Source organism: Abramis brama (genome assembly GCF_963993115.1).
Source record: "Abramis brama genome assembly, chromosome: 24".
In the NCBI taxonomy this organism is placed as follows: Eukaryota; Metazoa; Chordata; class Actinopteri; order Cypriniformes; family Leuciscidae; genus Abramis; species Abramis brama.
Genome location: NC_139986.1, coordinates 26,729,501 through 26,746,922, shown reverse-complemented (window position 1 = coordinate 26,746,922; position 17,422 = coordinate 26,729,501). Strand labels below are relative to the sequence as shown.

General features: G+C 37.0%; 3 protein-coding genes across 4 annotated transcripts in view; 2 read left to right on the top strand and 1 right to left on the bottom strand.

Moving 5' to 3' along the window:
• The first annotated feature begins 316 nt into the window (after positions 1-316).
• eme2 (essential meiotic structure-specific endonuclease subunit 2) lies at positions 317-5,978 on the top strand. 2 transcript variants are annotated; one of them, XM_084102874.1, is made up of 8 exons: positions 317-914; positions 1,967-2,088; positions 2,236-2,349; positions 3,395-3,513; positions 3,589-3,655; positions 3,738-3,853; positions 4,548-4,737; positions 5,346-5,978. In XM_084102874.1, exons 1-8 carry the CDS (start codon positions 515-517, stop codon positions 5,499-5,501), a joined length of 1,284 nt encoding a protein of 427 aa, XP_083959000.1. In that variant the 5' UTR covers positions 317-514; the 3' UTR covers positions 5,502-5,978. The 2 variants fall into 2 exon arrangements, with proteins under 2 accessions (XP_083959000.1, XP_083958999.1); XM_084102873.1 differs by having other exon boundaries at positions 324-914; positions 2,233-2,349; positions 5,346-5,971.
• Positions 5,977-15,970, bottom strand: spsb3b (splA/ryanodine receptor domain and SOCS box containing 3b). Its single transcript, XM_084102872.1, has 7 exons — positions 15,833-15,970; positions 13,943-14,034; positions 13,528-13,705; positions 12,257-12,444; positions 9,216-9,318; positions 8,777-8,902; positions 5,977-8,391 (listed from the first exon to the last, which is right to left on the bottom strand). The coding sequence occupies exons 2-7, from the start codon at positions 14,030-14,032 to the stop codon at positions 7,547-7,549; spliced, it is 1,530 nt and encodes a 509-aa protein (XP_083958998.1). The 5' UTR covers positions 14,033-14,034; positions 15,833-15,970; the 3' UTR covers positions 5,977-7,546.
• Positions 15,971-16,177: 207 nt separating this feature from the next.
• Positions 16,178-17,422, top strand: part of nubp2 (nucleotide binding protein 2 (MinD homolog, E. coli)) — a 6,193-nt gene continuing 4,948 nt past the window's right edge. Inside the window, exons 1-2 of the mRNA XM_084102720.1 lie at positions 16,178-16,711; positions 17,121-17,239. Of these exons, the coding sequence (XP_083958846.1) occupies positions 16,699-16,711; positions 17,121-17,239 (132 nt within the window). The 5' untranslated portion in view covers positions 16,178-16,698. The remainder of the gene's footprint in view (positions 16,712-17,120; positions 17,240-17,422) is intronic.

Below are 17,422 nucleotides of genomic sequence, written 5' to 3'. Positions count from 1 at the left end.
TATAGGACATTTCATAATATGTGGTAATTTAAAGCGCTTTAAACAGTCTTAAAAAGACCAAATGGATATCAATTATATATAGGACATATACTGAAATCAAAATAACTATGTAAGAAAAATTCAATGTAAACATTTAAACTTATAATATCCCGCTATAAAATGTAAATAAAAAAAATTATATTATATAATAACATAATATAATAAAATCTAATCGAAATTATTCAAATTAAACAAACAACTGACTTTACTGCATTTCCCCCGATTTCCCCCAAAACTTTGATTCATTTTCGAAACGCAATCCGTAATAATATTGTCCCTCTCACAGCCCCGTATTTGTTTACATTCGCAGCCTGAAAACTGACAGCGGAGGGAACACTAACACACATTAATGACTAGTCAGGCTTAATTTACACATAATGACCCGATTATCATATAACACTGTATATTTAAGTATATTATAGTTTATGTAGTAACGTATATAATAAATGACCGGTAAGTTAGCTGATTTAAAGGGATGTCAGCCGTACATAGAGCAAATACGTGGGAAATTTCAGATTCGGAGAATGAGAGTGATGACATTAAAGCATCATCATCATCATCATCATCATGTGTAATACTCGATCAGAACACGTCTATAAATGAATCAAACACTTCTTCACCCTCCGCCCGGGCGGACGACGGCAGCATCAGCGCGGATGGAGTGAAGATCTCCGGCAGGAGGAGGAGGAGGAGAGAGGAGGTGCTGGAGGAGCTGGAGACGAGAGCAGCTGCCAAAGAGAGACGGAGAGAGGAGAAGGACAAACTCAAAGAGAAGAAACTACAAGAGCAACTGAGAAGAAAAGAGGCAGCGGAGAGACTGAACCTGTTAAAACCTGAAAACTTCATTAAGAGTCTGACAGCTCACATTCATGCAGGTGAGAAACAACTTCATCCCTGTCGAGCATCTTCAAAAGTGTAAAGAGGCTCACGCTGAAAATAACAGCAACATTTTGTCACATTTAACTTCAAACAATGTTTAAAAAACGGGTATGAATTTTTGACGGTCACTTTTTAGCACATTTACAACAATATTTGTCAACTTAGAGATATTTTAAATAGTTAAATCTAAATATGAAATGTTACACCTAAATGTTAAATCTAAATCTAAATGTTAAATCTAAATGTTAAATCTAAATGTTAAATCTAAATATTAAATCTAAATTTAAATCTAAATGTTAAATCTAAATGTTTAATCTAAATCTAAATGTTAAATCTAAATTTATATGTTAAATCTATATGTTAAATCTAAATCTAAATGTTAAATCTAAATGTTTAATCTAAATCTAAATGTTAAATCTAAATGTTTAATCTAAATCTAAATGTTAAATCTATATGTTAAATCTAAATTTAAATCTAAATGTTAAATCTAAATGTTTAATCTAAATCCAAATGTTAAATCTAAATGTTAAATCTAAATGTTAAATCTAAATCTAAATGTTAAATGTTAAATCTAAATGTTAAATCTAAATCTAAATGTTAAATCTAAATGTTAAATCTAAATCTAAATGTTAAATCTAAATGTTAAATGTTAAATCTAAATGTTAAATCTAAATCTAAATGTTGAATCTAAATCCGGTTACCGGCATTTTGAATTTGCATATTAGTTAAATATTTAGTTTCACCCAAAAAATTTAGATTCAGCATTTAGATTTAGATTTAACATTTAGATTTAACATTTAGGTGTAACATTTAATCTTTAGATTTAATTATTTAAAATATCTCTAAGTTGACAAATATTGTTGTAAATGTGCTAAAAAGTGACCGTCAAAAATTCATACCAGTTTTTTAAACATTGTTTGAAGCTAAATGTGACAAAATGTTGCTGTTATTTTCAGCGTGAGCCGCTTTACATAGAAAAGTGGAGATGCAGTGAAGCTTGATTATATACGGTTATTGTGTTTCACAGTTGAGTTTACTCTGTCTGTAGTGCTGCTGCGGGATGCAGGCTGTGATGTGTTGCTCAGGAATCTTGATGGGTTGCAGTGGAGGAACCGGATAGAGAGTCAAGGTCTTCCTAACAGCATCCGCTGGACACAACAAGCCCTTCAGGTCACTAGTAACTCAGACTGTTGCTTCTTTCTTAGTCTGTCCATTAGAGGTATAGAAGAGGTGTCAGGTTGCATTATTACTGTGGCGAGGGCTCTTTAATGTCCCAGCAAGTGTTTGTTCTCTATGTGTGTGTGTTGTACACAGCAGACTGAGGATGAGGATAAAAATGGAGTTACTGAAGAAGATCAGGTCCTGATGGTGATCTCCCATAATGAGTTAGAGGACATGGTGATGTCACATAAAACAGTGACCAATCAGTCGGTCAGTCATTATTATATTATTATTATATCATTATAATATATACACTACCGTTCAAAAGTTTGGGGTCAGTAAGATTTTTTAATGTTTTTAAAAGAAGTCTCTTCTGCTCACCAAGGCTGCATTTATTTGATAAAAAAACAATTAAAAAAAACAGTAATATTGTGAAATATTATGACAATTTAAAATAAATATGTTTTCTATTTTAATATATTTTAAACTGTAATTTATTCCTGTGATCAAAGCTGAATTTTCAGCATCATTACTCCAGTCTTCAGTGTCACATGATCCTTCAGAAATCATTCTAATATGAAGATTTGATGCTCAAGAAACATTTATGATTATTATCAGTGTTGAAAACAGTTTTTTACATTTTTATTTCATGATGCTATGATGAATAGAACGTTCAAAAGAACAGCATTTATCTGAAATCTAAAGCTTTTGTAACATTAAACACTATTGTTCAAAAGTTTGGGGTCAGTAAGAATTTTAATTTTATTTTGGGGGGAAAGAAATAAAATAAATCAGTACTTTTATTCATCAAGGATGAGTTAAACTGATCAAAAGTTACAGTAAAGACATTTATAATGTTAGAAAGTGTTCTATTTTAAATAAATGCTGTTCTTTTGAACTTTCTATTCATCAAAGAATTTTGAAAAAAAAATTTACACAACTGTTTTCAACAATAATTAATGTTTCTTGAGCATCAAATCATCATATTAGAATGATTTCTGAAGGATCATGTGACACTGAAGACTGGAGTAATGATGCTGAAAATTCAGCTTTGATCACAGGAATAAATTACAGTTTAAAATATATTAAAATAGAAAACAGTTATTTTAAATTGTCATAATATTTCACAATATTACTGTTTTTTTTATTGTTTTTTATCAAATAAATGCAGCCTTGGTGAGCAGAAGAGACTTCTTTTAAAAACATTAAAAAATCTTACTGACCCCAAACTTTATATATATATAGTTATATAGTTTATAGTTTGGGGTTATATATATATATAACCCATATGATATAATAATCTCCATCATTCTAGGCTCTAATTGGTGATATGTATGAGGGGGCGGAGTCTCTGCTGGATCATCTATATAAGTACTTGACCAGAACTGCAGGGAAAGTTGTCACAATTCTAGTGATGATCAGTCATCAGCAACGGTAAACACACATCTCTCAAATCAGCTTATATTTAATGTTAAATCTCATAATATGAATGGACGTGTGTGTGTACAGATCAGGATCTTTGGGTGAAGATGATTGGGACCTTCACCTCAATCAGCATCATCTGGACACAGAAGAGGTCAGATAAACCCGTCATCGCCCTTGTCATTTTTCAGTAATGTAACCTTCCAGTAACCATGCCTTGTTCCTGTGATGGGCAGCTGTTGGTTCACCTCCAGCTCTACTGGAATGTGGCAGTTCACTTCCTGTTTGGCTGGCAGGAAGTGACCGATCATGTGGTTGCACTTACCAAGGCTTTATCTAAGAGACCTTACAAGTGAGTTTTACACAGAAATCACACAAAATAAATCATTCAAAAGCCCTGGGTTTACTTTTTCTGTTTTAGTGTTTTTGCATTTTATCTTTAGCAATTATTCATGCTTCTTATTAACTGTTATTAATAAGAATCAAATTAGGGAACTTTTCCAAATCAAATTAGGGGAACTAACTGCTGTATAATATTAATTATGAATTGCTTTTAGTGTGTCATTATGCAGAAGACACAATTTCACACAGACTTTTAATCACTCTTAAAGCTAGATCTGATCAAGTGTTATTCACCAGATGCCGTATAGCTCATACAAGTTTGACTCATGCTTTTTTTGGACTCCATCTATGCATGTTTTGTAAGATTCCCCTCTCTGTTAAACATATTTTATTGGACTGTCCTGGGTTTAATACTAGTAGAATGCTCTTTTATGAAGTTCACTTAATGACTTATTTAGTAAGATTATGCCTGAAAAGGTTTTGGAGATTTTTAAGATTTTTTATCAGTTAATTAATTAATTAATTTTGTATAATATGACTTGTTGTGTTTGTTTGCTTGGTTTTATTGTATTTATATGATATTTGTATTTTTGTAATTACATTTTCGCCATGAAAATATCCTTAGATGCTGACATGGCATTAAATAAAACAATCTATCTATCAATCTATCGTCAACAATAGCTGTCGTGTGTTTTTGTTGTCAGGGCGTTGTGTGGCGACCCTGATCTGGGCTTCTGCATGGACGGCTCGTGGTCAGCGGGTGTGCGAGTGGACAGAGACGGCCACGGTCTCGTTCAGGTGTGGACACGTCAGATACAGCAGCTGAACCGCGTCAGTCCAGCCATGGCCAAAGCCGTGACGAGCGCCTACCCTTCCCCTTCCCTCCTGCTGAAGGTAATGTGTGTTCAGACCAAGCGGCAACCTTCCCGTCTCTCTCTTAAACCAACACAGAAGTGACTTAAACTGCAATTCATCGACTGACCGCTAGAGGCTGCAAAAGAGAGTCAATCTCATGTTAAAATGCCCAACTTTACAGCAGAAAAATGTTTACAGCCTGGTTCAAAAAGTGATTTTGGTCTATATAGCTAGTTTTGCCCTTCATGATAACTGTGAGGGGGGTGAATTTCTTTATAAATTTATTTTTAAATTATATTAAGCCTTAAAGTTCTGCATAATTAAGGGCATGGCCATTTGAGTGACAAGTGGATTGTCACTGATGTCACTACTAGCCGTTTGTCTGCTGTCTGTTAGCGTCACCGTCACGTCACGTCAGCTAATCCCGCCTCTTTGCCCATTGCCGTTTATCCGGGAGTGACACTCGGTGATATGCTGCCAAGATGGCGACGGCCGGCTCCGCCCACTTTGGGCTTCAAAAATGCTCTTCAGAAACCTAAGGGTGACGTCATGGACGCTACGTCCATATTTTTTTAGTCTATGGTTCAGACTCACACTGAACATCATTCTTCATTGGCCCTCATTCTCATCCTCTCCTGCTCCAACAGGCCTATGAGGAGCTGCCGTCTGAGGAGGAGCGGCGCAGACTATTGGCTGATCTCACTGTAGTAGGCGGAGCCAAAGAGAGGCGTGTTGGTCCTGAGCTCGCTGGCCGTGTACATCGCCTCCTCACTTCCCAGAATCCTCATCTACTGCTGGATTAGGACCAGTGTGGTCCAATTGTGGAATGAAAAAACTAACTGTGCACTTTATTACCAGCAGACTATAGAGGATTAAACTTCTTCTAAAAGTTTGTGCCTCAAATGAATACATTCATCCTTCAAAATGAACATATTCATTGCTTTGCAATCAATAATACTTAAAAAATTTCACATTAAACGTTTCAACGATACTAAAATAACTCCGCCTTGGCTTGTGAGCAAAGCACCATATATCTGCCTAGCACCACTATCTAATATGGGTTTGATTGTTATATAGATTAAATGCATTCAATGCAACCCTGATTGCACTGTAAATTGCTTGGATAAAAGCATCAGTCACATGACTGTGTACATGCAGATGCATTCATGTAGGCAGCACAAACACGGTTCAGGATATGTTATGATCAGGAGTTTAATACATGTGAAACATAAAAATCAAAAGGAGTAAATCAGATTCTTCATAAAACACGTGCAATAATGAAATGAGCTTTTTTATTGTTGTTTTTTTACTGCAAAACAATGTAATCAGTAAGAAAACATGCAAAAGAGTACAAAATCATTCTCTCATCAAATGACAAATCATAATCAGATATTAATAATACGAGAGGGGAGGTTAAACTAATAAATAAAAGTTAAGTGAATAAATACAGAAGGAAGAAAACACAGTCATATCTGAAAATACACAGTCTACAGATATGCATTTAGTTGTCATAGTAGAGCTGTAGCTCTCTGGTATTGAATTACGATAAAATATTGTAATGCTTTATTTAACAGACCAGTTGACAGGCTCAGATATTGATCTACAGCAGTTCAGTCAGCCTGTGCTGGATTTATAGATGCCAGGAAGTTTTTCATGAGGTTTATGATGTTCTGAGCCCATCTCTCTGAGTCTGAATGAATAAACACAAATGCTGGAGATACAGTACAGCGCCTATATTGAGAATATATTTACAGTGTCATTGAACTAATCTGCTGCCTTTGAGGTTTCAAATAGCTGATGACCAATCAGAGCCAGGTCATAGCTTCAGATTTCAACTAAAAGTAAGGTAAAATAAGATGTTTGGCATGTCTTGATCTATGTTAATATATAGGAGAAACTTCTAAAAAACGGGTCACATGACTAGCAGCATTGGCACTGGAAATGAGCAAGTAAGAAATGTAAACCTTCAACCCCATCCTGAACCCTGTAAATAATTGGAAAAAGAAACTTACTAAGAAAAAGGAGGGTGAGTTTGATTCACTAGATTTCATGACGGTTATAATTTTGATAGTTTGGCAAGGGAGGCGACGCAGGATGAGGTTTTGAGTTGAACAGTGTGTGATGTGTGTATTTAAGGAATAGTTCATATAGCAATGACAATTATGTCATTTACTCATCCTCATGTTGTTCCGAAAACCCATGTTTTTCTTTTCTTCTGTAGGACACAAAATGAGATGTTAAATGTTCTTCAAGAAGATCTCATACTTGCATGAGGGCTGCATGATTATAAACAAAATAAGAAAATTATATAATATTTCACTGTAAAATAAAGTATTAGAAAAAATAATTTAATAGGAATAGTTTTATTTTACAGTGCAACTGTAAAATCACAATACTAATACTTATGGTCGTCTTAATTTCTTCATTTTCAAACGTTAAATCATCAAGATTTTAGCGGAGACCTTAAAGCTTCTCTTTTGATGGTTTATAAGCACTTCTCTTTACAATTTTGGGAAGATGGTTGCACATGTGGCGTTTATAAATGCACTTTATAAGCGATCCAAACATAGATATGCATATATGCAGCACATTCATGGATGAGACACATAATCTGATCCTGAGCTGAACTCGTGTAAATGAACACAGTGCCACGCTTCACTCTCCGAAACACGCAGCGCATATATTATGTAATAATTGCACTAAGCCTATTAAACCTAATATTGTGAACTGGGTTTTATTTCAACTAATCATGCTCATGCTCATACTCATAAATCATATGAGTTTGGAATAACATGAAGGTGAGTAAACGATGAACTCTCCCTATATTTACATGTAAAATGTCAGTGTCTCATGTCCAGCGGCAGCGTTTCCTCTTGTATGTCTCGAGATCTGAGGAGAAGTCGTCCGAGTCGCTCTCAGAGGCGGAGTCAGGCCAAAGGGAGGTGTGGCCTGTTGGAGTGTAGGAGGGGCCGAGGACGCAGGAACCGGTCTGTTCCGGTTTATACACAGAACTGAGGTCATTTACCTTACGGCCCTCACTGGAAACAGACAGTGGCGGGTCACAACAAGCACAGGAAGCAGAAATATGTGGATTTATAGGGTTAGGAAGGGAGTTGTGGTCGGATGTGGGGGCGGAGCCACAGTAGAGGTCAGAAAGTGAGGAGGGGTCGAGGTAACAGGTGACATCCATTATAGAGACTGAGTTCTGATAATGTGCATCATCTGGACATGAAGCAGAATCAGGATATATAGAAGCTTCAAGGCAGGAGGCGGAATCAAGAGGGTCATCTTTACTGCAGTAAGAACCAGGGTTATCAGGGAAGGAACTAGAAATAATGACAAGTTCAGTGTCAGAGGGATTGTGGGAAGGAAAGGGGCTTGTGTGTTTGTCAAAGCTGCCGTCCTCTGTTTGTGTGGCTTTGTCCTCGCTGTTGTCTGCGCAGGCGTCTGCGGATCCGAGGGTCAGCACCCAGCCCAGCTGGTTAGACAGCAGCAGATGCAGACCCGGCGGGAGTGGAAGCACACGCAGGGCGTCTGCGCAGTTCGGCAGTATTTTGCGCAGCTGTGTACAGCACAGGTACTGTAATGTGGTGGCAGCAGAATGTGAACGGATCAGTTTCATGCTGCTCTTGGCTGCAGTCGAGCACACCATCGGATACAGGCGCTTATTTTGCAAGTGAGTAGCTGCTATGCCTGACAGAACCAAAGGGGATAGATAGATAGATAGATAGATAGATAGATAGATAGATAGATAGATAGATAGATAGATAGATAGATAGATAGATAGATAGATAGATAGATAGATAGATAGATAGATAGATAGATAGATAGATAGATAGAATGACAGAGATAGATAGACAGACAAACGGATAGAACAACAGAGATAGATAGACACACAGATAGATGATAGACAGACAGACAGACAGAGATAGATAGATAGACACACAGATAGATAGATAGATAGATAGATAGATAGATAGATAGATAGATAGATGAAAAAGAAAGATTGTAGTTGCAACAGCTGTTTGAGTAAGAAATACATTCATAAAGGAAAGAAAAGAGTGCATGTCTGTCGTACCGATGCAGCGACGGTTCTTGTAGAAGCTCAGGGTGCCGTGCCAGCTGTCCAGATGAACCCCGATGATGGATCCTTGACCGAACCGTGAAGAAAAGTTCACCTTTGACCCCTTATGATGGAGGTGACCTATACCAAGATAAATGTATATTCAAATACAGAGTTAAAAAAATCCTTCAGAAATCATTCTAATATGATGATTTGCTGCTCAAGAAACATTTATGATTATAATCAATATTGAAAAGGGATCAAATGAGAATTATTGAAGTCAAAATATTATTTTTTAGTCCATTTAGTCATTATTAAGGGTTATATCAGATAGTAATAGGTACAATGATAAATGTTTTTTTTTTTACTTATGTATTTTTTTATGCACAAATATGTCCAGGTTTTATGTATTTAAATGAATAATGTTGAATTAACACGTGACCTCTGACCTCACCTGTGTAGGACAGACCCCAGCTGTCCTCATCAGAGCCCAACAGACTGCAGAAACTATGTTTGAACTGATCCAGGTTCACTTCTGATGTCCCGATACCAACCATCTGGCTCATGAAAACACAAGATGCATATTTAAAATATATTTTCACCACTCTTACTAAGACTTTCAAAAACATTTTTACTAATGACATTATTATCAAGAATGTCTTCATAATAATATAGGCATGTAAAGGTGTTTGCTTAGATAATCAGTATTGTAATTTAGTATCTTTGTACATCCAGTCTCCATGGGCCAGTTGCATAAACTTAGATGTTATGTTAAGACAGTGTCTTAAGATCTAGTATGACCCACTAGCAGTCAAGGCATGGTTAGTCTTACTTTTCAGTATTAAATTAGGCCAATGTACGTTTTTATGTAACTGACTTTAAAAAGTTATGAACAGTCTTAAAGAAAAAGATTCGGTGATTAACTAAGCGTTTTTTGCAACTGACAGTAACAAAGTACATTTACTTGAGTTAAGTGCACTTTTTGAGTATCTGTACTTTACTTGAGTATTATTTTTTCTGGAAAACGTTTTACTTTAACTTCACAACATTTGAAAGACAAATATCATACTTTTTACTCCACTACATTTCTGTCAAAGTCCTTGAGTAGAAAGTTGTAATGTCAGTCAGGGGAGGATTTTGGTTTTAGGGGTTGCATTTTGGTCGGAAATGAAAGACAGGTTGACGTCAAAAGAACTCGACGTCTGATTGACGTCAGAACACGACTGATGTTGGTTTCTGACGTCAACACGATTTTCATTTTCAACCACAATACAGCGTCTGTCCAACGTTGGCGATTAACGTCAATCTGGCGTTGGATTCTGACATCAATCTGATTTTCATTTTCAGTGTTGGGTTTGGTCTTCTTAATGTGAATTTTGTCATTGTTTTGGAGCACACTAGCTTATAGATAACAGTAAGGCTAACATATTCATACTAAAAGCCAAAAAACTTTAAATAGGGCACTAATTGAGGGAACAGCAGTTTGGGTGTCGGAAACCATTGTGGACGTTATTGAGTGACTTATTCAGTCTCACATTCAATCCCACTGGAACTGTGTTAATGATTTGATATTGATATGAGGGCAGGCATAGATTCAGAGGCATACGATACTGTAAGTATTACACACAACAATGCAACAATAATAAAACAATGCATTGACATTTACTTTTTACTTCTGATACTTAAGTGCTTTTAAAAACGAGTACGTCTGCACTTTTACTGAAGTAAAAATCGGTCTTTACAACTTTTACTTGTAACGGAGTAATATTTGACCAGTAGTCTCTGTACTTTCACTCAAGTTGTGTACTTTGTCCACCTCAAAAGTCATGAAAAGATATTCATGACTTTTCAGACAAACTAAAGAAATTAACTGAGGAACAGGCTCAGGTAGAATCCATACCTTTCTCAATTACAAAGGAGGAGGTTAGGTCTGTATTTAAGAGAACTAAGGTAAATAAGAGTCCAGGGCCAGATGGAATTACTGGGAGATTGCTGAAGTGCTGTTCAGAGCAGCTCTGTGGGGTGTTTGCTGACATTTTTGAGATGTCCTGGGAACAGGGAAGGGTCCCAATGGCTTGGAAGGAGTCTATCATAGTTCCAGTGGCAAAGGGCAACTCTGCAAACACATTAAATGACTTCAGACCAGTGGCATTGACCTCACTGGTCATGAAGTCATTTGAAAGGATTGTAAAGCGGCTTCTGCTGTCCAGGGTGGGTGGGGCCCTGGACCCCAGGCAATTTGCATACAGGACTAGCAGGGGGGTAGAGGATGCCCAGATTACACTTTTAGATCTCCTTTATAGACATTTTGAGGGTCCTGGTGCACACGCCAGGCTCTTGTTTTTGGATTTTTCTTCTGCTTTTAATACTATCCAGCCACATGTTTTAGTTAGTAAATTATTATCAGAATTTAATATTGAGAATAATCTTGTGAGCTGGATTATGGATTTTTTAACTAACAGAACACAGCGAGTTAAGGTGAATGGTTGTCTCTCTGAAAGGCGTGTCTCTTCCACTGGCTCCCCGCAGGGTTGTGTACTTTCACCTCTACTATACATCCTCTACACTAACGATTGTAGGAGCCAGTATAGTAATAGACACATCCTGAAATATGCTGATGATACAGTTATTGTCAGTTTACTGCAGAAACATGAATCCCAGCATGGGCCGGTGGTCGACGAGTTTGTCAGTTGGTGCGACAGGTCTTTTCTTCAGCTTAACACCTCTAAAACTAAGGATATGCTCATAGATTTTAGAAGAAAACAACCTGGTTCTCCTCCACCCACCTATATAAAATGAATCAGCATAGAGGTGGTAGAGCAGTATAAATATCTGGGTACTGTGATAGACAGTAAACTCAAATTTGACATAAACACAGAGATGATCTGCAAAAAGGGACAACAACGATTGTACTTTCTAAGGAAGCTTAACTCTTTTAATGTTGATACGGTTATTCTGTCTTTATTTTATAAATCTTTTATTGAATCTGTCCTTACTTTTGCTTTTATTGCCTGGTATGGGGGCATTAGCCTGAGGGAGAAAAATAACCTCAGCCACATTGTGAAGGTGGCTGGTAAGTTAATAGGCTGTCCACAGGTTTCCTTGACAAATATTTATGAGAGGCAGGTTATGAGGAAAGCAGATGCCATATTGGACTGTGTAAATCACCCCCTTCATTGTTCTTTTGAGGTCCTCCCCTCAGGCCGGAGATTCAGAATCCCTTGTTTTAAGTCCAATAGGACAAAGAACTCTTTTATACCTAGTGCAATTCGGTTGCTAAATTTGCACAATTCTTTGACCTAGATGAGTAGTAGAGTAACAGTTTTTAATTAGTAGTTTGTGTTGTTTATTCGTATGTGTATGTGGTGTTTACCTGTTGTGTTACCTGTATGTTTACCTCGCTGTAAGACAAGTTTCCCTTAGGGGACAATAAACTGAAACTAACTAACTAACTAACTAACTAACTAACCTCTGACCGCTGAAACCAGATCTCACCATATCTGTGCCGTAGACCGGTGATGTCATCTTGATTTCCCAGAAGTGTTGCCCGTCAGCGAGAGCCTTTGCGCCCCTGATGCCGGCGGTTCCACAGCTGTACTCCGAGTGGAAGCTCACCGTCCGGTTACAGCCGCTCAGAGACACGGAGGGAGATCTGCCCTCCTCGTCCCAAACCCAATCACATCCTTCACACAATCAGAAACAAGATCTCAAACCATAGCCTGTTAACGGTCAGTGCTCCATTTATTTGATCAAAAATAAGGTAAAAACAGTAATATTGTGAAATATTATTGCAATTTAAAATAACTGTTTTCAATATTGTAAAATGTAATTTATTCCTGTGATCAAAGCTGAATTTTCAGCATCATTACTCCAGTCTTCAGTGTCACATGATCCTTCAGAAATCATTCTAATATGATGATTTGATGATCAAGAAACATTTCTTATTATTATTATCAGTGCATTATTATCATATTTTTTGAAACCATAATATATTTTTGTTTTCAGGATTTTTTTGATAAATAGAAAGTTCAAAAGAAAATCTTTTGTAACATTATAAATGTATTCACTGTCACTTTCGATCAATTTAAAGCATCCTTGCCGAATAAAAATATTAATTTCTTACCGACCTCAAACTTTTAAGGGTCATGTATGACAAAGTGCAAATCCTATTTTCTTAAAGGGATATTTCACCACTGGAAAGATGAATGTGCATTTAAATTGGGTCATTTATGTATTATAAATGTGAAATTATTTTACAAGTTGGTTCCTTCTAGACTGAGAAAAGCCAGAAAATGTATTTTTGGCTCATGTGGATGAAAGACAACAACTCCCAGAATGCACTTGCTTCGCTGCCCTACGAGGCCACTCCCAAGCCACGCCTACTGGTTACAGAGGGCAGTATCAGGAGAAATGACACAGCTAGGCGACTAGTCGACTCGAAACTGAAAAGACGGCATTTTATCGTGAGATCCCCCTATGGGCGGGTTGAAGACATGCGGGACGAGCTCCTCCTACTGGCTGGAGTCTCTCGCCTCTGGACAGAAAAGCCTCTGATGACGATAAATGATGATTTTTGCGTCATCGGAGGTTTTTTTCCAGACACACAATCCAGAAATCTCTCGTCTCAGGGGGACATGAGGGAGGGAAGCACGGTCATCCGAAAATACTACCGGGTTTCTACAGATACAAAGCTTAATGCTAATCAGTGAAGTATCCCTTTAAGTCGGCTCATTCTGCTGTTGTGTTTGGTGTGAGCTGACCCTCACCCTGCTCTTCCTCTCCACAGGTGCAGCTGAGTGTGTACGGGCTGATCTGGGTGTCCGAGCTGACTTCCGTCTGAGCCGGACACTGGCAGAACGACTCGCCCGTCACGGGCACCACCGGTGGCATCTCGGCTGGCACACACACCGTCACGGCCTCGTACCCTGTAGAGTCAGCCTCCGACTGCACACGCAAACAAAACCAGTCAGGGATCTCTCAGAAATATCCAGCCTTTTTATGCCTATTAAGATTATTTCATTATCTTCTTCACTAAGAAGCACATTTACAGCAGTGAAGCACATGCTGTGTCATTGTAAAGCGTGCATTTGAGACTCTGATTGGCCGGATGCCCAGGTAAGTAAAGCTGGTCCTAGATATCTCAGAATAACCTCAGCATGTGAGTGACACGCTCCTGTTCACCTGCTTGTCTTCTGGGCCGAGGGTCGCTGAGACGGCCGTGGCTTCAGGCTCCGGGACATTTTCACTGACAACATACTTATTCCAAGACATTCCTGGAACACAAGAACAGAATGAGGCTGTTATTTCTATCCATCCATCCATCTATCTATCTATCTATCTATCTATCTATCTATCTATCTATCTATCTATCTATCTATCTATCTATCTATCTATCTATCTATCTATCTGTCTGTCTGTCTGTCTATCTATCATTCTATCTATCTACTGTATCTGTCTGTCTATCAACCAATCAATCTATCAATCTATCTATCTATCAACCAATCAATCTATCAATCTATCTATCTATCTATCTATCTATCTATCTATCTATCTATCTATCTATCTATCTATCTATCTATCTATCTATCTATCTATCTATCTATCTATCTGTCTGTCTGTCTGTCTGTCTGTCATTCTATCTATCTACTGTATCTGTCTGTCTATCAATCTATCAATCTATCTATCTATCTATCTATCTATCTATCTATCTATCTATCTATCTATCAGTCTGTCTATCTATCCATCTATCCATCCATTTATCTATCCATCTATCATTTGTAAGTGATATGTCCGATCAGTAATTTTCTCCGAGCTCCGCATCAGTTCCTGTAGCCGCTGACTCACAGATGTCAGGCTTGTCATGAACTTGTTTTGCACTGACAGACTGACTCGGATGACACTGTAGCCTACTTCTGATTGCTCCATATGCCACGGCTGGCAATCTGAGACTCTGGTCTAACATGCTTCATGTGATCTGATGTTTACACTCTAAGATATTTCAAAACAGCCCGTGAGAGTGAAGAAACTTTTAAAAGCATCACCAGACCAGGCTGGCACAGCAGAAAACTCTCTTTATCAAAGTCCTCGTGTTTTTTCACTTAAATCTGATTGCTTAATGATTATAGGTTATTAAAGCATTTCAAATCCTTCTACACATCAGGTATCAATGTATAAATGGATTGAAAGACTTATTATTTGTGTCCTAATGTGCACGCGGCACAGCCAGGTGTTCACTAATTGATGGATAATGTGTATCCAAAACGAGAATCCTGCCCTGGATACCTCCACCAACTGGCCCATCTTTACTAGTGTGCTTCTGGGAAATGCAATGGTGCCATAAGTCTGCATTACACTGGCATAAGCACATTTCTCATTCAATCTGCATATTCATAAAAAACAAGATTGTGTAAGAAGCAATGTGAGAGGATGTTGATAACACAACATCAAGATTTTAGGTTATCATTTATGTGAATATATAAAAGAAAATACATATTTTCAATTTTTTTCCACTTACATATTCCTGCATTGTGACTTTTTTAACTTAATTAGAAAAAAAATAGAAAAAATGCATTCATTTGTTTAAATACAACATGTCACATGGCTTGACATCAACTTTGCCAAATTGTTTTGCTATTATTAAATCAACAATTTTATATGACATAAAACAGCACACTAATTTAAATATGAACATTTAAAAAAACACTGAAAACAAATTCCATAAACTTCTGATTTGTATAAAAATACTAAAAATAGTAATTCTACTAAATATAACAATACGAAGTATACATAGCCTAATATTATCATAATATCAATACTCCAAACCAGTAACTATCATATATGATTATAATATTATATAAATTATTATATATAAGAGTATATAGTTATTATAATACATTATTATTACTATTACGCACAAGAAAACGTCTTTACATCCTTGACAACATTTTAGACTTGTGTAAACACCAAGAGTCACACAAAAATGAACTTTTAGAAATCACTAACGTTACTCTGAAAACACAACTTTTTCTTTATACTAAAGTTACGACATAATTGACATATAAACTCACATACCTTGTTAATGTTTCGTAGAGTTTATTTCCCCTGCTTTAAACACTGGTTTCCATCCGGAGCTGGTGTAAATGATATAGCAGGTTCGTGTCAGTGTGATTGACCTACATATACACACAGCAAACACACAGCATAACACCGCCACTCATGAATCATACTATAGAAAAGGCGCAGTTCATGAATATCAAATAGGTAATGTAATCGTTGCTTAGTAACGTTCTAATTAATATTCATAGAACGAGCAGGGCGCGCACTTACGTCGTCTCCTTTTCAGCCAATCAGTTAGTCATAATGGGTAAACGTCATTTTACGTAGTTAATATTCATTGTACAAAGCGTTCGCCATAGTAGGTCTCGTGATTTGACAGACGGAACGGGTCGTTCTGTCTATCATCCTCATTAAAGGCCGCTTTAAGGATCAGCGAGCGCTGGCTTTCCGTCAACTTTACCTTAAACGACAAATTATGTGACCTACAGATCAACATGTAAACATCAATGATGTGGTGAACTCAAAAGGCTGCATCAAACGTATTAATAAGCAGGCTGGTATCATAGTATAACATATACATTAATCAACAGGCTGGTATCATAGTATAAACATGTATTTTGTTGTATTTGAAAACAATAATAATTCAAATAATTACTATTAATTAATAATAATTATGTGTGAATATTTCAACCTGGCTGAAAGTACTACAGTTTTGAAGGACTTAAAACAAGGGCGTGACTACGTTGGCTAAATGACCAATAGTAACGTTGAGGTGCTTTGCACTCTAGTATCTGATTGGACGAGCTTGTCCTATTAGGCGGGATCAAAAACGCAGAACGTCATTATGACGTGTGACAATGCGGAAATAAAAATAAACCAACATGGACCGCAGCGGTAAGTGCGATGATGCGATCACATTGACCAGTACTACTTTAAAACAACTGAATCACTTCACAACTGTCAATTTACGGTGTCATAAAATGCAACAGAATAAAACAAAATATAAACGCAATAATACAGGCATTTTGAAACAAATATAATAAAGTAACATAAGACCATGTTGCATAGTAAAACTATGTTTTGTTTATGAACCACAACAATGCCATGTTTTTTGACAACTAGATTGAAACTACAATGGGTTTGTTGCACATTTAACATGATGATATACTTTGGAGCACCATGGTACATGAATAAATGCCATATTACAGCATCACACAGTACTGTAAAGTGGTCCCAATAAACTTTAAAGAGAACAGAATGTTTGAATCGACTTTAAAACGTAATGTTTGATCACATCTTTCAGAGAAAGGGAATCTGTCTGAGGTGAAGCACGTGGTTCTGGTTCTGTCAGGTAAAGGTGGAGTGGGGAAAAGCACCATCACTACTGAACTCGCCCTAGCGCTCACACATGCAGGAAAGAAGGTGACATATCAGTCTATTCTATTCTAACATGCTCTATTATATTCTTCTCTATTAAAATTGATTCTGTTCTGCTCTATTCTATTTTATTTTGCTCTGTTCTGCTCTCCTGAATTCTGCTCTATTCTGTTATATACCACCCTATTTTAATATATTCTGTTTTGCTCTATTCTATTATCTTCTGCT

Bases quoted from the DNA above. Each gene is read 5' to 3' on its own strand.
- spsb3b (XM_084102872.1), bottom strand. From the start codon at position 14,032: ATGTCTTGGAATAAGTATGTTGTCAGTGAAAATGTCCCGGAGCCTGAA. The intron at 9,319-12,256 runs GTGAGATCTGGT...TTCATGAGCCAG, and splicing joins CGGTCTACGGCACAGATATG to ATGGTTGGTATCGGGACATC. The intron at 8,903-9,215 runs GTGAGGTCAGAG...ATCTTGGTATAG, and splicing joins CTGGGGTCTGTCCTACACAG to GTCACCTCCATCATAAGGGG.
- eme2 (XM_084102873.1), top strand. From the start codon at position 515: ATGTCAGCCGTACATAGAGCAAATACGTGGGAAATTTCAGATTCGGAG. The intron at 3,854-4,547 runs GTGAGTTTTACA...TTTTGTTGTCAG, and splicing joins TTATCTAAGAGACCTTACAA to GGCGTTGTGTGGCGACCCTG. The intron at 4,738-5,345 runs GTAATGTGTGTT...CTGCTCCAACAG, and splicing joins CCCCTTCCCTCCTGCTGAAG to GCCTATGAGGAGCTGCCGTC.